Source organism: Natator depressus, chromosome 23, assembly GCF_965152275.1.
Source record: "Natator depressus isolate rNatDep1 chromosome 23, rNatDep2.hap1, whole genome shotgun sequence".
Lineage (NCBI taxonomy): Eukaryota > Metazoa > Chordata > Testudines > Cheloniidae > Natator > Natator depressus.
The window spans coordinates 22084912-22106519 of NC_134256.1; the positions used below are offsets into that span (position 1 = coordinate 22084912).

At 66.4% G+C, this 21608-nt stretch overlaps 1 protein-coding gene across 9 annotated transcripts in view; it reads left to right on the forward strand.

Annotated features, from left to right (window-relative positions):
• Positions 1-16280, forward strand: part of LOC141976172 (methyl-CpG-binding domain protein 1-like) — a 21403-nt gene extending 5123 nt beyond the window's left edge. For 2 of the 9 annotated variants that reach the window (XM_074936960.1, XM_074936958.1), the window contains exons 2-18: positions 385-529; positions 3324-3438; positions 4661-4875; positions 5244-5329; positions 5674-5714; positions 6075-6218; positions 6331-6465; positions 7551-7601; positions 8242-8316; positions 8771-8830; positions 9827-9883; positions 10327-10407; positions 11861-12025; positions 13130-13315; positions 14168-14368; positions 14935-15042; positions 15756-16280. In XM_074936960.1, coding sequence (XP_074793061.1) covers positions 420-529; positions 3324-3438; positions 4661-4875; positions 5244-5329; positions 5674-5714; positions 6075-6218; positions 6331-6465; positions 7551-7601; positions 8242-8316; positions 8771-8830; positions 9827-9883; positions 10327-10407; positions 11861-12025; positions 13130-13315; positions 14168-14368; positions 14935-15042; positions 15756-16217 — 2292 coding nt within the window. In that variant the 5' untranslated portion in view covers positions 385-419 and the 3' untranslated portion in view covers positions 16218-16280. The remainder of the gene's footprint in view (positions 1-384; positions 530-3323; positions 3439-4660; positions 4876-5243; positions 5330-5673; positions 5715-6074; positions 6219-6330; positions 6466-7550; positions 7602-8241; positions 8317-8770; positions 8831-9826; positions 9884-10326; positions 10408-11860; positions 12026-13129; positions 13316-14167; positions 14369-14934; positions 15043-15755) is intronic. The other 7 variants (XM_074936959.1, XM_074936966.1, XM_074936961.1 and 4 more) reach the window with 7 other exon arrangements.
• The last annotated feature ends 5328 nt before the right edge of the window (positions 16281-21608 follow it).

Consider the following 21608-nt stretch of genomic DNA (forward strand, 5'->3'; position numbering starts at 1 on the left):
CATTACTCCCAACCTTTATTCTGGGATGGTAGCCCTTTCCAAAGAGGGTCACGTGAATTAAGTGTCCAGTAGTTGGACTCCTAGAGTCTATTCAAACTGTGGGAGTGGGGTCTGGTGATTAGAATGGGGGGGCTGGGAATCAGGACTCCTGGGTTCTCTCCCTGGCTCTGGGAGGGCAGTGGGGGCTAGTGGTCAGAGCTAGCCCAAGCCCTGGGAGCGGGGTGTTAGTGCTGGTAAACAGGCTTGGCCTGAAATGTAGAAGCTGTTCCTGGACACAGAGCGTTGTCCGCCCGAGCCCTGGGCGGAGGGGTGGGGGCACAAGCCCGGTGGGGAAACCTGACCCCCCATCCAGCTCTGCTGACTGCCCCGTCTCTGTCCCCGCAGTAGCCGCTCTGCCACCGCTCCCCCAGCTCAGCGCCATGTCGGAGGGCTGGGTGGACTGCCCCACCCTGGGGCCCGGATGGAAGCGCCGCGAGGCCTACCGCCGATCCGGGGCCACCTGTGGACGGACGGACACCTACTATCAGGGGTACGGACGCTGCTCCTCCCTTGGGGGCAGGGGGAGGGGCTGGGCAGCCCCTGCCGCAGAGGGTCGGGACGAGGATCGGGTTCTGCAGAGCCACAGTGACAGCCCGTGTGGACGCGGCATGGGAGGGGACACTGAGGCACAGGAGGGCCTCAGCCTTAGCTGGTCAGAGCCAGAACTCTGGGCTCCCCTGGGGTTCAGGCACTGCCCCTGCAGCCTCCTCGCTCCCTGGATCTCTCTCCCCCCCGGCAAGGCATCTGGGATTCAGGGGCCTCCAGCCTCGTCACGCAAGGGTGCTGGCCCTGACCCCTGCTGGCCCTGGTGCTCTGTGGGAGAGGAGCTGCCTGCTCCAGCCATGCAGCCCCCTCCGAAGACAGGGTGCGTCTGTCTGCAGCTGGAGATAACTCTGCTCTGCCCGCCCCCACAGGAAACCGGCTCCGCTGGATGGAGTCTATTTACCTTCTCCAAAGCCAGCTGGGTTATAAAGAGCGGATTCTGCTGTGGGCCAGGACTCCTGGGTTCTCTCCCTGGTTCTGGGAGGGGAGTGGGTGTCGAGTGGGTTAGAGCAGGGGGGGCTGGGAGCCAGGACACCTGGGTTCTAGTCCTAGCTCCGGGAGGGGAGTGGGGTGTGGTGGCTCAGAGCAGGGGGGCTGGGAGCCAGGACACCTGGGTTCTCTCCCTTGCTCTGGGAGAGGAGTGGGGTGTGGTGGCTCAGAGCAGGGGGGCTGGGAGCCAGGACACCTGGGTTCTCTCCCTTGCTCTGGGAGAGGAGTGGGGTGTGGTGGCTCAGAGCAGGGGGGGCTGGGAGCCAGGACACCTGGGTTCTCTCCCTTGCTCTGGGAGAGGAGTGGGGTGTGGTGGCTCAGAGCAGGGTGGGCTGGGAGTCAGGACTCCTGGGTTCTCTCTTCGGTCTCCCCCCCGAGTTGTCTGCGTGTGGATCAGGGTGTGCGTCTTCCCTCCCAGCCCCCGAGTCCGTTGCTGGCATGTGTCCTTTTTCAGTTAAAACCCGCATGTTAGGAAATGAAACCGTCCCCCCTCTGTCCCCTCCCCCGCCCGCGCTCGAGGCATCTCGTTCGTTGTGCGGTTCTCCCTCCAGCCACCAGAGCCTCGGCGTAGCCGCCCTGGCTGGGCCGAAAGGCGACGTAGCGCTGCCCGCCCCGGTGGGGTGAGTCTCTTCTCCCCGCCCCTCCGGGTCTGCTCTTGTGTTGCGTTGTTAGCCGTTGTTAGTAGTGTCTAGAAACTGGGGGGGACTCCCTCTATCCCCACAGCATGTCTAATCTAAACAGCCCTAGGGGGGCAGGAGTTTGCTGAAGGATAGACCCCCAGCGGCTGCAGCCTTGGCTTAGGGCCCTCCCCCGTCCCTGCACGCTGCCTGGCCGTGACCATGGTCCAGGGCGTCTCTCCGCCTCCCGCCCCTGGCATCCGTGAAGCTCTCAGCTGGCTAGAGCCTTCCAGGGCAGCCCAGCCGGGGCCCTCGCCGGCCTGGCTTCCCTGCGGCTTGGGCCAGCTCTGCGGATGCACGGCGCGTCCGGGAAATCCGCGCCGGCACCGCTTCCCGCTCCCTGCCAGCCCGGTGACGAAATCATCCCGGCTCTGCCGAGAACCCGGGGCTGGGAGCTGAGGCGTGGCCAATCCGGGTTATAAATTGACTAGTCCAAAGTGCAAGGCCGTGCCGCCGGCGGGGTTAGGAACGAGATTTTCTGCTCTGAGCCGGCATGGCTCAGCTGGGAGTGATGGCGGAGGCGACAGGGCTGGGTGGAGCGGTCGGTCGCAGGGGGCATGGGCGAGCCTCGGACGGATCAGGCGCAGTGGAGAAATATTCAGGCCTCTTGACTCACGCGTCCAGCTCCAAGGGGAAACACAAGTGGGGGGTCTGGTTGCGTCAGAAGGGAGACGAGTTAGTGAAACTAAAGCCCGTCGTCGGCCCGAGGGGCAGTGCAGGCTGGGAAGGAGAAGGTTCCCGACAGACTGTCGTGAGTGTGGGAGCAGCCAGCTGAGATCTTAGGTGGGTCTTGGAGGCCGAATTAGCTGTGTAGGGGGCATGTTTTGCCCTGCGTGGGGCAGCTGTAACTGCTTGCCGGCCGCTGTTTCCTTCCGCCGGCCGGTGCTTCCCTCTTAACGTCCCCCGCTCGTGGTCGTCTCCTTGGTAGCCTGGCCCCCCAGATCCCTGGAGGGGAAGATTATCCAGGCAGCGATCCTCCGAGCTGGTTTTTGTAGCGCCCTCACACCCTCCCCTCCTGCGGGGGTCAGAGAGGAACAGATGACTCCAAATGGCTGGCTGGCACTTCATTTATCCCCCTGGCTTGTCAGACAGCTGGCCGCACCCTGGCCTGCTCTTCCGCTGTGACGGGGGAGTCGGATTCAGTAGCCATGAGTCCCCCGTGCCCCACCTCCCAACCCCTTTTAACCTCCTGCCCCTTTCACCTTAAAAGAGAATTCTTCTGCTGTAAAATTCCCGGTCTCCTGTCTGAGCCCTTCCCTTCCCGTAGGGGGCAGCGTCTCCCTCCTCCCCTGTAGCGATTGGCTCCTGCTCTAAAGCAGAGTGGAGATTGCGTCTTGGGTGCTGAGTTATTTCATCCCTGCCAGTGCCCCCTGGATTATTACCTTGTGGCCGTGAGTTCCACAGGCTAACCCTGTACTGCCTGAAAAAACGGCATTCGCGAGCGAGCCTGTTCTCCCGGCTCCCTTTGGCTCCAGGCAGGAGCATCACTTCGCAGGGCTGGGTATTCCCAGCCCCCCAGGCCAGGCTGGGGTGCCCTCCCTGACGCCAGCTCTGTCTCTGCTTCCCCTCCTGCAGCCCCAACGGCGAGAAATTCCGCAGCAAGATCGAGCTCACCAGGTTCCTGGGGCCGTCGCAGGACCTGACCAACTTCGACTTCAAGAACGGTGTGCTCCGTGACCCGCCCCCCAAGGTACCGGGGCGGGGGGGGGCTGGAGCGCGCACGGGAGGGTCGGAATCCCTGCGCCAGGCCTGACCACGAAACTCGGCTGGGTTTCTTGCCAACGCAGGTGCCCCCTCGGCTGACCCGGAGCTGCGTCCCCTTTTTAAATCGATGCCCAAAACAAGTCCAGCAGTTCCTAGTTGGTCTGAGACCTCCCCATCCATGATCCTGTTGCTCCCCTCTCCTCTTGCGAGGGCCTGTGCGTTCCTGCCCCTTAGGAACGCGCTGAGCTGATGAATTGCCGGCACTGAGGGTTGGTGATTCTAGCCGTGCCCGGGGCTCCGGCAGAAACACAGGTCGCCTTTGGTCCATTCGGGTGAGACTCACAGGCAGCTACGGGGAATTCGTACGGCCGGTGACTCTCAGACCCGGAAATGGATGCGAAGGACTGATTGGAAACCCAGATCGGCCTGAGTGGGGCCGCGGTGGCACCCAAACGCGCCCCGCACACTAATTTCGCAGTCCCTGGCGCCCACGGAAAGCCAAGCCAGGAGGCGGGGTGCGGCGTGTACCTCACCCCGCCAGTCCCCATGTGCCCGCTGGCGTCCGGCAATGCCTCTTTTAGACCCATTTTCCCTCCTGCCTGCGGCTGGGGTTCATTACGTCTCACCCAGCGAGTGAGTTGTTGTTAAGGTCCCATGAGCTGCGTGCGACACCGCATGTCCCGGTAGATCGGCTCCGGCCGCGCGGTTGGCTCCTTGCACCAAAACTCCCTCCAAAGCGGCCCCGGTAACCAGGCCTTTCGCGCTCGTGCGGTTGGCTCACGTGTCGCAAGCTGCTGATTGTGCAAGCGTCCGCCCTTGGGCCGGCTGCTCCCAGTGCTGGCCGGCCGGAGGACATGCTGCACGGCCTGCTGGGAATGTCGGGGCCTACTCGGGTTCCATGCCGGCGTGGCTGCCATTCCTGCTAGTGAAAACGCTTCCCGGGGGCTAGTGGTTAGAGCAGGGGGGCTGGGAGCCAGGATTCCTGGGTTCTCTCCCCGGCTCCGGGAGGGGAGCGGGTTCCAGCACATAATGCGTGGTTGGGTCAGGGATCGCAGGGCCGTGCTCCGTTTCCCTCAGAGAGAAGAGTTGGGGAGTGGAGGGGGGCATCACATGGGGCCTGTTGGGGAAGGCCTGGCCGACCTCCGCACGCCACGTTGCAGAGGGCCGGGACCCCACCTGCAGCCCCACTCATCTTGCACCCCATGCAGGTGAAGAAGGCCCAGAAGAGGCGCCTCTCACTGTCGGAGCCAGAACTCCCAAACCCCCCTGAGCAGCTGCCCCCCAAACAGCGACCCGTGAAGCCGGAGCCCCCGGAGCAGCCGCCCCCGGAGCAGCGGCCTCAGCCCCTCCCGGAGCGACGCCCCCGGAAGCGTCCGGCGCCCCCGCTGGAACCGCAGGAATCTGCACAGGACGGCGTAGAGGCGTGAGTTTCTCCCAGCCCCCTGGGGTGCCCCGTCCTCTGAGCCCTTGGGTCACAATGCAAACGCTATGGGGAGGTGCAGAGAGCCCAGCTGGATGCCTGGGTTCTGTCCCTAGCTCTGGGAGGGCAGTGGGCTCTAGTGCTTGGAGCAGCACTGGGGCTGTGAGCCAGGACTCCTGGGTTCTGTTCGTCCATGGAGACATCCCAGCGTCCCCGGTCTCTCTCCCCGGCAGAGGAGCTGCCTGGCAGGCCCCCTGTCCCTCCATCCAGACCTAGCAGGGTCCCTGCCCCCCTGTGGGTGGCTGTGAGCTCCCCACCAACCTGGGGTGCCCCAGACGCGGGTCCTCAGCAGCCCCCCCTCTGCCTTCCAGATGCTGCGCCAGCTGCCAGAACTACTTCCCCGGGGTGATGCTGCCCAGCCAGAGACGCTGCCGCTGGCTGTGCCCGGACTGCCGAGGTGGGTGAGCGGGGTGGGGAGGGTGGCACCTGGTGGCTGGGGCTGATGGCTAGACCCCCTCCTGCTTGGGGTCCTGCTGCTCCTTTGCCCAGCTCCCTAGTCCCTCCGAGAAGGAGCCGGGCTGCGAACCCAGGTGTCCTGTCCAGACTCCGCCCCAGAGGCAGCTGCATCTCAGCGCCGGGCGAGCTGTCCCCGGGTGGCGTGGTCTCTGTGGCCCAGTTGCCCCTCCCCAGAGGTGGCTGCATCCCCGGGAGACTAACCTGTCTCGGGCCCAGCTGCCCTGGGGCCGCGACCTGTTGTGTTGAGCGTCAGCCCCTGGTGCCAACGCTGGTTGTTTCTTTCAGCCCAGAGAAGAGACTTCAACAGGGAGCAGCGGTACTTCAAGGTAAGGGCCAGGGACTTCTGGGTCACTATGTGCAGGGGTTGGGGCTGGGTTGAGGGCCAGGACTCCTGGGTTCTCTCCTGTTCTGGGAGGGGAGTGGGGTCTGGTGGGGTAGAGCAGGGTGGGCTGGGAGCCAGGACTCCTGGGTTCTCTCTCTGGCTCTGGGAGGGGAGTGGGGGTCTAGGAGCCAGGACTCCTGGGTTCTCTCCCCGGCTCTGGGAGGGGAGTGGGGTCCAGTGGCTAGAGCAGGTGGGGCTGGGAGTCGGGCCTCCGGGGGGCTGGGGCTGTTTCCCTGGTCCCCTCCTTGCGGGGGCGGGCGAGGGGCCGTGGCTGCGCCGGCTGAAGGCCCTGCCCCTCTTGCAGCGGGTGGGCTGCGGGGCCTGCCAGGCCTGCCAGATCCCCGAGGACTGCGGCATCTGCACCGTGTGCGCCGGGCGGGCCGAGGACCCCCAGCTCCGGACCGGCAGGAAATGCCTCCTGCGCCGCTGCCTGAAAATCGTCAAGAAGGTACCGGCCGGCGCCCCCCCGCCCCCCCCCCGCCCAGCCGGTGCCCCTCACTCCCGCCCCGCAGCCCCGGCCGGCACCCCTCACTCCCGCCCTCTCCCCTCTCCCCGCGCAGGGCTTCGGCTGCGGCGCCTGCCAGGGCTGCCAGGCCACCGAGGACTGCGGCAGCTGCTACATCTGCCTGCGGAGGCTGAAGCCCGGCCTGAAGCGCCAGTGGAAATGCCTGAAACGCCGCTGCCTCAAGAAGAAGGTGGGGGGGCAGCTGGGCGGGGGGGGCTGCGGAACCCTCCCCCCGCATGGGGCGGGGCCCCAGCCTGGGGGGCTGCTCTCGACTCCCCCTCCCCAGGGCTTTGGGGGAAGAGGAGGGGCGGGGTGGGGCCCCAACCCCCGCATGTTTGGGAGGGCTCTGCTGCCCCTTTCAAGGGGTGCCACAGTGAGGGGGAGAGCGCCCTGCCCAGCCCCCGTCCCCACAGCACAGCGCCCCCCAGCGCCCAGCCCCGACTGCGGGGGAGATTGTCCCCTGCCCAGCCCCACGTCCCCCCAGCATGGCGCCCCCCAGTGCCCGGCCCCGACTGCCAGGGGAGATCGTCCCCCGCCCAGCCCCCGTCCCCCCAGCACGGCGCCCCCCAGTGCCCAGCCCTGACTGCCAGGGGAGATCGTCCCCCGCCCAGCCCCCCCTCCCCCCAGCACGGCACCCCCAACGCCCGGCCCCAACTGCCAGGGGAGATCATCCCCTGCCCAGCCCCTGTCCCCCCAGCACGGCGCCCCCCAGCGCCCGGCCCCGACTGCCAGGGGAGATTGTCCCCTGCCCAGACCCCTGTCCCCCCAGCACGGTGCCCCCCCCCAGCGCCCGGCCCCCACTGCCAGGGGAGATTGTCCCCTGCCCAGACCCCTGTCCCCCAAGCACGGTGCCCCCTCCCACAGCGCCCGGCCCCGACTGCCAGGGGAGATCATCCCCCGCCCAGCCCCCCGTCCCCCCAGCACAGCGCCCCCCAACACCCAGCCCCGACTGCAGGAGAGATCATCCCCCGTCCCCGCAGCACGGCGCCCCCCAGCGCCCGGCCCTGACTGCCAGGGGAGATTGTCCCCTGCCCAGCCCCCTGTCCCCCCAGCACGGTGCCCCCCAGCCCCGACTGCAGGGGAGATCGTCCCCAGCACAGCCCCCCATCTCCCCAGCACCCGGCCCCGACTGCAGGGGAGATTGTCCCCTGCCCAGCCCCCCATCCCCCCAGCACAGCCCCGTAGCGCCCGGCCCCGACTGCCAGGGGAGAGCGCCCGCAGCACGGCACCCCCTAGTACCGCAGATGGCGCTAATTATCTTCTGGTGTGGAACAGAAATCGGTGGTGGCGAAGAAGGCAGGGTACGGCCCCCGGAAACTGACCGTCGTAAGTACCTGCCCTGCTCTTTGGAGACCCCGCTGCGCAGCTTCCCAGCGTCCCCTGCGGCCTGGGCGGTGGTGGTGGGGGGGGTTGGTTTCCCAGCATGCCCTGCAGGTGGCATGATGGGGCAGGTCCCCTTGTTTCCCATTGGGGTGGAGGCGGCATTTCCCAACCTGCCCTGTGGGCCGTGTGTGGTGGGGGGAGGCGCGGCTCCCCGGCGTGGGGGGGGCGTGTGGTGGGGGGAGGCACGGCTGGGGCCTGGTTGTGGGGTCCGGCCTGGCCACGCCGCCCCGTGGCAGCTAACGACCTCTCACCCTCTGTCTGCCCGGCGGGCAGCAGGACGGGCCCACCCGAAACCGCCCCTTGGCCCCGCCTGACGCTGGCAGGGGCAGTCGGCCGCTGCTGCAGTGCAGGGCTCAAACCCCCCTCCGTCTGCATGGGGATCCCTGCCCCCAGGGGAGCTCGCTGCCCCAGTCCAGTGATTAGAGCAGGGCGGGCTGGGAGCCAGGACTCCTGGGTTCTCTCCTGGCTGTGGCCGGGGGTGGAATGTAATGGTAGCACCGTGGTCTGGGTGACTCTGCATCTCTCTCTCACTCCTTCCTGTCCCTTCTTCGTTCTGTCTTTCCTTGTCGCTTCCTGCCCTCAGGACGGGCCCCCCGCCAAGCCCCAGCTCGCCCAAGGGAGGCGCCGCAGGAGGCTGCCAGCAGCTGGGCCCAGCGCTGTGAGTGGGTGCGAGCGGCAGGGAGCGCTTCTGGGAGACTGAGCCGCCCTCACAGGGGTTGGGGGCGGGGCTGGGACTCAGGACTCCTGGGTTCTCTCCCAGCCCTGGGAGGGGGAGCGGGGTCTAATGGTTAGAGCAGGTGGGTCTGGGACTCAGGACTCCTGGGTTCTTTCCCAGCTCTGGGAGGGGAGCGGGGTCTAATGGTTAGAGCAGCGAGGGCTGGGAGCCAGGACTCCTAGGTTCTCTCCCGGCTCTGGGAGGGGAGCGGGGTCTAGTGGTTAGAGCAGGGGATGGGGCGGGATTGGGTATCTGGTTCTCCGCTTGCCTCGGCCTGCGGGGTCCCCAAGGAGCGGGGGGCCCGTGGCAGCTCTGCTCTGGCTCTGTCCTTCTGCCAGCCTGTCCGCGCTGCCGCGTCCTGCGAGCGTCTCTTCTCTTCCTTCTCTGTCTCCGCCAGGACGGCCTGGCCCCTAAACCTCGGCGCTGTAAGAGGTTAACCCCTGCTGCCGCAGCCACAGTGAGTGCGGTGCCAACCCCCCTCCCCCCCCTGAGAGAACCCTGGTGTCCTTGTTCCCAGCCCCTGCCCCCCAGAGCCGGGCGGAGAACCCGGGAGTCCTGGCTCCCAGCCCCACAACGTTCCCCACTTCTAGAGTCTGCTTTGGAAGGGCCTGGCGCACGCAGAGTTAACCCTAGAGATGGACGAAGGGGGAACACAGGTCCTGCTCTGGGCAGGGACATTGGCACTCCTCCCCCGCCATGCCAGGACTCCTGGGTTCTCTCCCCAGCTCTGTGAGGGAGTGGGTCTAGTGGTTAGAGCAAGGGGGGCAGGGAGCCAGGACTCCTGGGTTCTCTCCTCGCTGAGAGGTCTCTGGCTGGTCCTTTCCCCTTGGCAGTAGGGGTGACCCAGGCTGTGTCTGGCGTGCTGGGGGCACTCTGCATTCCATCGGGGGAGGGAAAGGGGGGAATGGGAACCCCAATGTTCAGTGTCCAGCCTTGTCCCCCGTCCTAGCAGTATGGGGCCTGAGCTCAGCTGGGCCCCATAGGGGCTGGGCAGGGCCAGGGGCTGGGCGAGCTCTGTGGCCCCTGGAGCTGCCAGCTGGCCCCTCTCCGCCGTGGGGCAGCTGTGTGCCCCCTCTTGTCCGGCCAAGGGGGCCTGAGCTGGGCCGTGGTGGTGACACAGGGGACTCCTGGCAGCCAGTGCAGCTGGATGGGTAACAAGCCAGCGAGCGGCGATCCAGCCCCATCCTCTAGTACGCACCCAGCTCAGGTTGCGTGATGGACCCAGGTGTCCAGGTCACCCTCCCCGACCCTGAATTCTGGGAGAAGAGGGAGTGACCCAGGTGTCTGGGTGGTCCTCCCCAGACTGGACTCCAGAGGAGAAGGGACCCAGACATCCTGGCCGCTGTTCCCCTCCTCTCCTTCCAGGCCTTGCATGTGTTCTGCAGATGGGACTCCGGCGTCCGGGTGACCCTTCAACCCCTCCCTCACCCTGTCTTCCCTTTGCTCCCTCCAGAAATGGAAGCCGTCGCTGGAGCGAGACCCCGGTGGCCTTTCGGGTTCCCGGCGCAGGGTGAGTGAGAGACGGGGCCGGAACCAGCTCAGAACTGCCTGGCACAGTGGGAGCCCCATGGGCTGGGGTGGGGCAAAGGCCGGGGCTGAGACAGTGAGGGGAGTGCGGCTGAGGGTTTAGAGCTGGGGGGCTGGAAGCCAGGACTCCTGGGTTCTCTCCCCGGCTCTGGGAGGGGAGTTAGCTCTAGTGGTTAGAGCAGGGGAGCTGGACCTACCGCATAGAACTGTAGAGTCTGGCTGGCCCCGAGCCCCCTCACTCCCATAAGCCGGTGTCAGTTGCCCCCTGAAGCTGTAAATCCGGGTTCACCCAGCCTGTGTTGCTGGGCTCTGTGGGGCAGGGGGCTGGGCAGCAGGGCGGCGCTTGGGGAGGAGGGATTGGAGTGGGGCAGGGCTGCATCGGCTCTGGGGCCGGGGGTAACCCCGCTCCTCTCTCCGCCGCCCCAGAAACAGCTGGGTAAAGTGAAGGAGAAGAAGAAGCCGGGCCGGCCGCCGAAACACCCGAGTGCCAGGGCCCGGAGCAGCGTGGTGAGTGACACTCTCTGTGGCATGGGGTGGGGTCCAGCAGGGGGTGCTGTGGAGATAACTAGCGGGGTGACTGCACGGGGGGCTCTGGGAGTCAGAACTCCTGGGTTCTCTCCATGTTTCCGGGTGGGCAGTGGGGTGTAGTGGTTAGAGCTGGGAGCCAGGACTCCTGGGTTCCATCCCTGGCTAGGAAAAGCCTGGCTGGTGGTTCTGTGGCTGACACTTCCGCCGGTGCTCCCCACCCAGCCCGCGCCCTGCTCTGTTTCAGGGAGTGTCTCGCCCGCGTCTCATGCCCACCGTGCCCCTCCCTCTCCGTGGGGCTTGGCCGTGGGCCGCGGAGCGCCGCCCTGTTGTCACCCGGCCCTGCCCTGGTGCCCTGCTGCCCCGGGGAGGCAGGCCTGTTGGGCTGGATCTGCTTGCGTTTGCCTGACGCCGGGCACAGCGCCCCTTGTCCACCTGCCAGCCCCCGCTGCTAGCCGGCTTTGCCAGGGCGCCGGCTCTGCCAGGGCCCCGCCTCGCTCGCTGCCTGGGCCACCCTGACTCTGGTTCCCTTGGGCCTCCGGGGCCTCCTGGGAGAGCTGGGCAGGTCTGTCCCGATGTCCCAGGCCGCCTCGAATACTAGGGAAGGGAGGGAAGGGACGTCGGCGGGTCCAGCCCCGGCGCTGAGACGGGACCAAATGGACCTAGATTCTCCGTGTCGGGCTCGTGCGACCTCTTCTTAAACCCCTGCGCGGGCGCGGATCCCTAGGTCCGGCGGGGGCTGTCCTGGGACTCTGCTCAGCTGACGGGGAGCTCCTGGCGACGCTGGGCCCCGGGAGCCAAACTCGGGTAGGAGCGGAGAGGGGACTTTGCCTCTGGATCCGGCCGTGGGGCAGCCCCTGCTGCGACCCTGTGGCCTGTTCCGGTGCCCGCAGTTCGAGGAGGAAGGGGGTCGACCGGGGAGGGGTCACAGGGAGAGAGGCCTGGAGCACCAGCTGTTGACCTGAACAAAAGAAGTGAGGGGCTGGCTCGCTGAGTCAGCACGTCTCCACCCCGCGAGGCTCTGCCAGCGTGCCGGGGAGTCGGCGCCCCAGCCCCCGGGGACGGGTCGGGGCTGGATTTGGGGAGCGGAGTTGGAAGCGGGAGATGAGTCATCTCTGACGTGTGCCTTGCGTGGGCAGGAGGTGCTGGATACCCGAAGGCAGAAGCGAGACCCACGAGGTCACGCTGTCTGAGTCCGGGGGGCCGGGCCCCCCGCCTGGGGTCGGCCGGCCCTCGCTCTGAGTCTGGGGGGCCGGGCCCCCCGCCTGGGGTCGGCCGGCCCTCGCTCTGCATGCCCAGGGCCCCCTCAGTGCTCCCCTAACCCACGCCGTGCGCCCCCTTTGGCAGGCCGGCGGTTTCCCAGGGGCGGGGAAGGGGCCTGTGCGTGGCCAGCCCCCCCGCGCTCTGACCCGGCGCCTCTCTCCCCGCCCGGCAGCTCTGCTCCAAGAGCCGGCGGAACCGCAAGTGCGGCGAGTGCGAGGCCTGTCTGCTGAAAGCCGACTGCGGCCGCTGCGACTTCTGCCGGGACAAGCCCAAGTTTGGTGGGGAGAACCTCAAGCGCCAGAAGTGCCGCTGGAGACAGTGCCTGCGCTTCGCAATGGTGGGTGCCCCGCCCGCCCGGCTTGCGGGGTCTGGCTGCTCCGGGGGGCAGGGCCGCGGGGCGAGTGCTGAGCTGGAAGGGACTTGAGGGGGCTCGCCCTGGCTGGCGTGGCTCTTGTGGGCTCTGGGCTGGGCTCCTGTCCTGTCCTGCTCTGGGCGTTGGAACAGGCCCCATGCCCCCGGGAGGGGAGCTAGAGCCCGCTGATGTGGGGCACGCCCCTTCCCTCGCCCAGGCTCTGTGCCCCACATCAGGGGAGCGTCTGCCCTCCCGGCCCTGAGGTCCCCGGCACTTGGTGCTGCCCGCGTCCAGCCCTCTCGTCTTGTGGCGTGGAGTTCGGCAGCCGCCCCACCCGCGTGGAGCGGGTTCTGGGCCCGGCAGAGTGTGGTTTTGTCCCTGGTGGATTCGTTTGCCTCCCGGGAGGCTGCTTGGGGCCTAGAGTTGCCGGGGGTTTAGGCGCCGAGCTCCCAGGGATGTCAATGGGAGTTGGGTGCGGGTCTTAGCGGCCGGTGGGTTCTTCAGCTACCGTTTGTCTGGGCCTGGGACGGAGTCGGAGTCAGAGCCACTGTCCAGAAGGGGCTTGTGAACCGGACGCCTGGGTTCTCTCCCCAGCTCTGGGAGGGGAGCGGGGTATAATGGTTAGAGCAGGAGGTCTGGGAGCCAGGACTCCTGGATTCTTTTTCTCTGCCTTTCTGTAAATCTGGACCCTTGATGCCAACATCATGACCAGGTGTCTGCGTCCCGCCGCACCTCCTGCACCCTCCCTGTGCAGCCGAACTTCCCCGCCCTGCACCCCGCTCTCCGGGGCGGGGGGAGGGCCCCCCAAACCGGATGACTCCCAGCTGGGGGAGACGTGTGTGTGTGCGTGTGCAGGCCGGGGTGCGTGGCCTTTGTCGCTGGCTGGGGAGGAGGCAGCGGGCTCTGGGGGAGGGGCAGGAGTGCAGGCGCCCAGAGGCCATGGCAATGGGCAGGACCGGGCCGACTCTCGCTCTCCCTGTCTCTCTCTCTCTCTTTCTTTCTCTCTCTCTCTCTCTCTCTCTCTCTCCCTCTCCTGCTCGCCGCCTGCCCGGCTCCGGCTCTGTCTCTCCCTCTCTTTCCCTTCCCCAGAAGCGGCTGCTGCCGGCGGTGTGGAGCCGCGGGCAGGCGGAGGAGGGGGCGGGGGCGCTGGCCCCCCGGAAGGCCTGGAGGCGCAGGATCGGCCGCAGCCGCCAGCCGGCCCGGATCAAGCAGGTGGGGCGGCGGGTCAAGGGGAGCGGCCAGCAGCGCTGGGTTCGGGGCAGTGCCCTGCCGCAGGTAACTACCTCCCCCTGCCCCGCCCCCCTGGCGGCCCGCCCCCCTGCCCTGCCCTGCCCGCCCCGGCTGTGGGAGCCCCCCACGCGGCGCTCCCTCTGGGGCAAAGAGACTCGCGCTTCTCTCTTTCTTCCTCCGCTCCGCCTTTCCCGCTCGTCTTTCCGGCCCGGTTACCGCTCAGCCTTGCGGGAGGGGAGCCCAGGACTCCTGGGTTCTCTCCCTGACTTGGGAAAGGGAGTGGGGTCCAGTGGGTTTGGGAGGGGTGGGTGGGCTGGGAACCAGGACTCCTGGGTTCTCTCCCCGGCTCTGGGAGTGGAGTGGGGTCTAGTGGTTAGAGCAGAGGGGCTGGGAGCTGGGACTCCTGGGTTCTCTCCCTGGCTTGCCCTGTGACTTTTGGGCAAGACCCTCCCCCTCTGTGTGCTTGTCCCCATCAGTGACTTGGGGTCTTGACAGCGTGTGCGTCGGGGCGAACCGGGACGTCGGCTGCACTGCTAGGCCGGGGAATTTCGCTTCTCCCCATAGGCTGCCTGCATTCGGCTCACTCTGGGAGAGGAGTGGGGTCTAGTGGTTAGAGCGGAGGCGGGGCTGGGAACCAGGACTCCTAGGTTCTCTCCCCGGCTCTTGGAGGGGAGTGGGGGGTCTGGTGGTTAGAGCAGGGGGGTAGTGCGGGAGCTGGGAGTCAGGACTCCTGGGTTCTCTCCCTGGCTCTGGGAGGGAAGTGGTGTCTAGTGGTTAGAGCGGGGGAGGCTGGGAGTCAGGACTCCTGGGTTCTCTCCCTGGCTCTGCAGTGGCGTGGGGGGTGGCTGTCCGTGGGGGGCTCTGTGCTGCCCCCTGACGCTGTGCTCTGCCCCACAGGAGAAGGAGTGCCCGCCGGGCGGGGAGCTGCGGTTCCTGGCGGAGAAAGGGGTCACTGAGGCGCCCGGGCAGCTGGTGCTGCTGAAGGACCGGCCGGGCAGGGACTTCGTCCTGCTCCGCGACGCCCCCCAGAGCTTCCCCCTCCTGCTGCAGCACGTGAAGGAGGAGCCGGCCACACCCCCGCCCCCTGGCCGCCTGGAGGTGAGAGGGGGCAGCCAGGCCGTCCCCCATTCCCCCTGGGGGCCTGGGTGTCCCCTTCAAGTGGCACCCAGCTCGGGGCCAGTCCCTCCCCTTGGGGTGACCCAGGGGTCCTGGTGGCCTGCCCCATGCTGGGGTGAGGGCTGGAACCTGGGCCTGCATCCCCCCGGCGCCCCCCGCTGGCTCTGCGGGCTCAGTCCTCTCTTCCCCCAGCAGGAGCCGGCCCCCACCCTGCTCATCTCCGCCCCGCCCCTGGTGAAGCAGGAGCCTGGATGGGACCTTGCACCGGTAAGAGCCGCCCCAGCTCCCGAGAGCCCTCTGCCCTCCCAGTGCTGGGGATAGAACCCAGGGGTCCGGGCTCCCAGCCCCCCCCCGCTCTGACCACTAGCCCCCACTCCCTTCCCAGACCCAGAGAGAGGAGCCAGGACTCCCCCGCTCTAGCCACTAGCCCCCAGTCCCCTCCCAGAGCCGGAGAGAGAACCCAGTCCTGGCTCCCAGCCCATGTTTCCCTGGGAGCTGCCCTGGGCAGGATTTGGGGTGCCCCCAATGCTCACCCATCTTCCTTGCAGGTGCCAGCAGGGGTGCCCCTGCGGATGGAGGGCCGGGGGCTGGCCAGGGAAGTGGTGGTTCTGGACCCAGCTGAGAAGGACGAGGAGGAGGAGGAGCGCACCCCGGTGGTGAGTGGGGGTGCTGGGTGCAGGCATGTGATGGGAAGGAAGGGTGCTGGGTGGGGGGGCTGTTCCCTCAGGGCCATGAGAGAGTGGGTGAGCGGGGGCCTGTGCTGGGGTTGTTGGGGGTGGGGGGGCTGGCACTGGGGGGCAGGGGTGGTATTGGGGGCATGGTGGCAGTGCTGGGGGGCTGGTGCTGGGGAGACGAGCATTATTGGGGGAGGGGGCAGTTCTGGGGGCGTCTGGCGCTGGGGGGCAGGGGGCAGTGTTGTGGGGGGCATGGGGGCAGTTCTGGGGGTTTCTGGCCCTGGGGGACAGGAGGCAGTGTTGTGAGGTGCATGGGGGCAGTTCTGGGGGTGTCTGGCGCTGGAGGGCAGGGGGCAGCGTTGTGGGGGGCATGGGGCAGTTCTGGGGGCGTCTGGCGCTGGAGGGCAGGGGGCAGCGTTGTGGGGGGCATGGGGACAGTTCTGGGGGGGTGTGGCGCTGGAGGGCAGGGGGCAGCGTTGAGGGGGGCATGGGGCAGTTCTGGGGGGGTGTGGCGCTGGAGGGCAGGGGGCAGCGTTGAGGGGGGCATGGGGGCAGTTCTGGGGGCGTCTGGCGCTGGGGGGCAGGGGGCAGCGTTGAGGGGGGCATGGGGGCAGTTCTGGGGGCTTCTGGCGCTGGGGGCACCAGGGTGGCACCTGGCAGCCCCCCTCACCCCCCGTTCCCCCCTGTGCCCGCAGATCATGGAGATCTACAGCCTGGGGGCGCTGGCGGGGCGGGCGCCCCTGGACCCGGTGCTGCGGGAGTTCCTGGCCGAGCTGCAGGAGATCCCGCTGCCGGCCCACTGGGAGGTGCAGCCGCCCCTGGGGGGGCCCGACCTGCGGCTGGTCCAGCGCTCGGCCCGCTCCACCATGGCCGCCACCGTCATCCACATCCGCCCCGGCCTCTTCTTCCAGGTGGTGGCACGCCAGCTGCCCGTGCCCCCCGAGCACGAGGTCTACGCCAGCCACCCCGCCCGCCTCACCACGGTGGACGAGGTGGTGGAGCTGATCTGCGACCTGGAGGCCTATCGGCTCTGCCCCGGCTGGCCGGCCGGCTGGCACGCCGGGCAGCGCTCCCAGGCCTGCGACGTGCTGGTCTACTCGGGCCCCTGCCCCCAGTGCCGCCTGAACCCCTGGCCCTCGGGCAGCGCCGGCCCCTAGGCGCCCCCGCGCCCCCAGAGCTTCTATTTTTGACACTGGAATCGGCTGGACCCTGCCGGGTTGGGGGGGGGAGAGGGGAGGGTCAGAGGTGGGCGTGGCCGGGGGGGGCTCAGCACCAGTTTCTTTTCGTTGTTTGTTTGTCCGTTCCCCCCCCCCCCCCCCCAGCCGGGGGAGGGCTGAAGGGACATCCCCCCCCCGCTGTGGTCACATGAGCGGCTCTAGCCAATGAGGAGCTCTGTCCCCCATGTCGATTTCTTCTGTGTCCCCCCCAGGCGGGGCAGAGGGCTCCTTCCTCCTGAGCCCCCCGCCGCCTTCTGCAGTGACTTGGGGGGCATGGATTTCAGATGTCATCTTAATTGCTTTAAAACCGCCCCCCATTGGCCTGGGTCTTCCCCCACCCTTTGTGGGGGGCAGACGCATGCTGGCTTCTCTCCCCCCAAGTGATTGCTTCATCTCCAGCATGGGGGGGGGTCGATCCCCTTTCTTTCTTCCCCGCCCCCCAGTTTAGGTTCCTGTTTTAAAACTTGAATTCTTTGTTGGTGGCGATTTTTCTGCTGCAGGTGAGAGGGGACAGCCCCCGGGGGGGGGAGGTTAGAGGACATTGGTTGCTCTGAGGGGGGGGTAGAGCTGGCCCCATGCTCCCCCCCCCCGCCCCCCCCCCCCCAGCAGTCCGAGGCTAGTGCTAATTTCAGGGAGTTTCTGCCGAAGCCATAGCTGCATCCTTGGTGGGGGACGTCTCCCCCTCCCCCCCCCCCAGTGGCCGGGGGGGCAGGGTGTGAAGCACAGATCCCCGCCCCCCCCCCCCCCCCCCCCGTCAGGGTTAGTTCTGTTCCTCCTCTTCCCCCCCGCCCCACACAGAAAGAAAAAATTCGAAAAAAAATTCACCACCCCCCCCCAGAAACTTGTCTCTATTTTTTTTATGTATTAAAAGTTTTAATGAGTAGATGAGGGCTGGGTCCTGCCTCTGCTTCCCTGGGGGTGGGGGGGACGGCACCCCCTCCGGGGGCAGGAAACCATTACCCCTGGGTGGGGAGGGGGGCCATCTACCCTGGCGTCCTTCCTGGCACCCATCAGAGGGGTCCTAAAACTGAGCATAGCTGAGCGTGGCTGCAGGTTGGGCGAGGGGCATGGTAGGAGGAGTACAAGCCCTATGGGGAAACTGAGGCAGGTGCGTGGATTGGACTGCCCCATGATCAGGCAGCCAGTGACAGCCCGGGAGAGAACCCAGGCATCCTGGCTCCCAGTCTCTTCTTCTTTCCCCCCCTCCTCCCCAACTCTAACCACCAGACCCCACTCCCTTCCCAGAACCAGGGAGAGAACCCAGGAGACCTGGCTCCCAGCCCCCACCTGATTCAAATGCCCCTTCCCCTGGATGTGGTGCCCCTGCCGTGTCCTTGTTTGGCTGGCACTCTTGGTTCAGGGGTTCAGTGTTTATTGGGGGGGGGGGGGTAGCACAGCTCCTCTGAAGCCAAGATGGGGCTGGGGCATCCGGCCCCCAGGGTGGCTTTTGCGGTGGGGCCTGGGGACCCTTCAGGGCCTTTGCTGTCCAGCCCCCTTGAGCCAATATCCCATCCCCATGCGAGCCTAGCTGGCTGTGGTCTGCCAGCCCGCCTGCCATGCCCTGCCCCTTTGCCATCCCCCCCGGCCACTGCCCCTCTGCCAGCCCCACCCCTTTTCCTGCTTCCTGGCCCTGCCCCCTCCATCTGCCATCCCTCCCTATACTTATCTATCCTCCTATCCTGATGCACCCCAATATCTATCCTCAGCTGCCCCCCCCCTCTATCTCTCCATCCCATATCTCCCCCGCCCAGCTGCCCCTGGACACTAGCATCCCTGCCGTGCGACCTCCAATCCTTCCCCCTGCAGTGAATCAGCCACTCGACCCTGCCAGAGAAGAGCAGAGTGCGAGTCGGGGGGAGAAGGGGCCAGCGGGCCGGTGCCCTGGCCCTGCCTGTGGCCAGCTGGATGGTTGCGGCTGGCCCTGGTGGAGAGGGCAGGCGTGGCAGAGAGGGGTGGGTGGCATGGGACCCGTGTTGGGGGGCCTGGGAGGGGTGTATTGGTTTGGGGGGGTGGGCTGAGAGCCAGGACTCCTGGGTTCTCCCTGCTCTGGAAGGGGAGTGGGGTCTAGTGGTTAGAGCAGGGCGGGTTGGGAGCCAGGACAGATGGGCGGCTGGCTAGAAGCAAGGGCTGGAGGGGGTGGCATGGCCGTGTTGGGTGGGGGTGGGCCCCCATTCCCCTGCCCCTCTTACTGCTGCAGGGGATTCCACAGTCCTTGGTGGCCCCTGGCGCCTGCCCGTCCTGCCCCCAGGTCACGCTGTTGATCTGGAAGAGCCCGTAGGCCGTGCTGCACCAGGCAGACCCCGGCGGGCGGGGAGGGTGAGGCCCCTTCCCAGCTGACCCCCCCTAGGGGCTAGATCCACAGCACCCCTGCTCAGCAGCTGCCTAATCCTGGAGGCGCCTAACTCCCCTGGGCCTCCGCCCTTCACTCCACCTCCCCAGGTCTAGATTGAGCCGGGAGCGTGTGCGCTGGGGCAGCCTTGTGCCTAGTGGTTAGAGTACGCGGCTGGCATGCAGGAAATCCAGGGTCATTCCCCCCCATGCCTGCTGCAGAGAAGGGATTTCAAACGGGGGAGCCACCCTGGCCGCTGAGCCAGGTGGGGTGGCCTCCGTCTCCTGTATAGCAGAGGGGGCCCCGGGGCAGGGGGATGGGGCTCTGGGTCCCCCCCGAGCAGCTGGCTGGGAGTGAGTCGGCCCTTTAATTCTCTGTGTGGGAGCCCTTTGGGGAACCGGCCCCGCCAGCGGTGGGTAGATGAGGGGAAGGGGGGGGTCAATGGGATGGTGAGGGGGCTGGGACTCTCCACTAATAATCGGCCCCCCATCTCCTGGCGAAGCCCTCCAGCCCGTACTGCCGGAGGATCCGCACCAGCTGGCACCGGGGAACGACGACGCCCCGGCAGCCGGGGGGGCGCCGTGGCCAGCAGGACCAGGAGAAGTGGGAGCCCGAGGGGGTCAGAGCAGCTGCTGCGGGGCCCCCCCTTTCATCCTGGCTCTGGGGCAGAGGGAGTCCAGGCCTTCCCCCTGCACACCCCGCAGCTGCCCAGGTGTGTCTGTTCCCATCAGCCGCTGCTGCCCCCGCGGTAATTCAGCTTGCGTCAGGGACTCCTGGTTAAAGGCCGCCTGTTCCTAAGGCCGCCGAAATCCACCAGCTTCGGCGGAGCCCTTTGAAATGTGGGGCCCCTCAGGAGGGCGCGGGGCCGGGCCAGTGACCCCGCTTTGGGAGCGGTTGCGCGCCGGGCGCTGGTGATCTCGCCCGCCCCGAAAGAGCCGTTTCCCCCAAAGTTTCTCGGTGGTTTTGTGCTCGTTTTTAACATGGTGGCTGCGCCCGGGCCGGAAAGGGGCTAGCGGGTTTCCACACCCTCTAGAAGCCAAATGATTACTCGGCTTGACTTGAAATTTGGTGTGGCTCACAGGGGTGTTGGCGAGCCAAATTTGGGGTCGTTAGACTCAGGGGTTCTTGAGTTACAGCCCCCCCCCCCCCCAACCCAAAACTGGTTTCCATCTGCTGCCAGGTGCTGTTAAACTGAGAGGGCATCATGCCTGGGTGAATTGTGGCCCTCATTGAGATGGAGAGCCGGGAGCTCACCCTTCAATTAACTTATGGGTAAGTTAAGCACAAGGCCCCACCCAAGATAAAGGTGTTTGGGGGCCGAGGCCTTGTCTCCACTTCAAACTGAGGTTGATGCAGGCGTGTGGGTGCGAGATACAAGAACGGCCAGACTGGGTCAGGCCAAAGGCCCATTTACCCCAGTATCCGGTCTGTCGACAGTGACCAATGCATCGATAACTTCCTTCACTGGGGCTTCCGCGGGATCTGCCCAATCATGGCTTTGTAGGGACGCTGCGGAGGATGGTGCTGGCGGGTTTGAGACGCTTCTTAGCTTGGAACCTGCAGGAGGACGAGGGTGGGAATATAAAGAGTCCCCATAGGGTCCTGAAGCCAAGCGCCGGGCGTGTGACGGCAGGGTAGAAAAGAGCTGGCAACGTGCCCTGGGATTTGGGGCCAGCCGCTTTCCCGTAGCGGGGTCGACTGGCTCGTGCTCCACAGACAAGCTTTGTTTTCACGGATCATAGGGGCAGGTGCTTGTGCCACTAGTCGGAGCCTAAGAGCTCTCGCTGCGTTGCTGTACGTTTAGTGATACTGATGAGCGCCAAAAAAAGCCGGTCTCTCTCTCTCGTATGTGACCAACCACCGAGGATCAGCTGCCCAGAAGCGAAAGAAGCTGTAGTAGTAATAAATCACGTAAGGGGAATGAAAAAGTTCCCCAAAGGTAATAGGTCAGGCTACACCACTAATTCCGACCAGCAGCGTGTCTTTCTCTGTTCCACAAGGTAGGAGAGCCGATGGCAAAACCCCGATGTTAGCACAGAGTCAGGGTTGGTTGGGGGTCGGTCATGCCCTTGCAGGACAGCTGTGTGGAGCATAACACAAATCTCTGCAAGCTGGGAAATGCACAGTTAAGGCTGCCCCTGTCACCTTAACTCTGCCCTCTTTCGGCACACCCTGTTAACACATGTACCTTAAGTCTGCCAGCACCACGGTGGCTGAAACGTACACGCTCACCTCCTTTTACAATCTGTTTGCATTGCCTGGTTGTCAGCTCAGGATTTTGGATTTTGCTCAGTTCCCTGTTCTGCAAGGGGATGACATACCTCCAAGCAACCTCACCTGCGTTAGTGTAGGCATGTAGACATGACCAGGGTTTGGGAAGGGAGTGGGGGCTAGGGGGTTAGAGCAGGGTGGGGCAGGGAGCCAGGACTCCTGGGTTCTCTCCCCAGCTCTGGGAAGGGAGTGGGGTCTGGTGGCTTAGAGCAGGGAGAGGGGGTTGGGAGCCAGGACTCCTGGGTTCTCTTCCTGGCTCTGGATGACCTTGGGTAAGTCTTCCACCTGTTCTGTTTCTCCGCCTGTCTCCACTGCGAAATGGGGAGATGTCTCTGGATTGTTGTTCCCCACCCGTGCCCTCCCACCTGCTGTGCCAGGGGCATGAGCTGGCAATGGGCACCCGCCCCATGCCACCCCACACCAAGCTGGGGAGAGACAGGCTGGTCTGTGAGGGCTGCCCAGTCAGATGGGAGACCCATGACCTTGGAGGGTGGGAATGTTCTTTCCTGTCGCCACTGCTAGGGGAATCCGCCCTCTGTCCCCGCTGCGTCCGGTTCTGGTGCCTGCAATTCACGATCAATCCGGGAGGGGTCAGAGAAGAACCACGAGAATGATTTGAAGGGCTAGAAACCCTGCCTGAGCGCGAGAGACACCAGCAGCTCCAACTATTGAGCTGAACAAAGATGGCGAAGGGGTGACTGGATCCCAGCTGTACATACCGACGTGGGGGA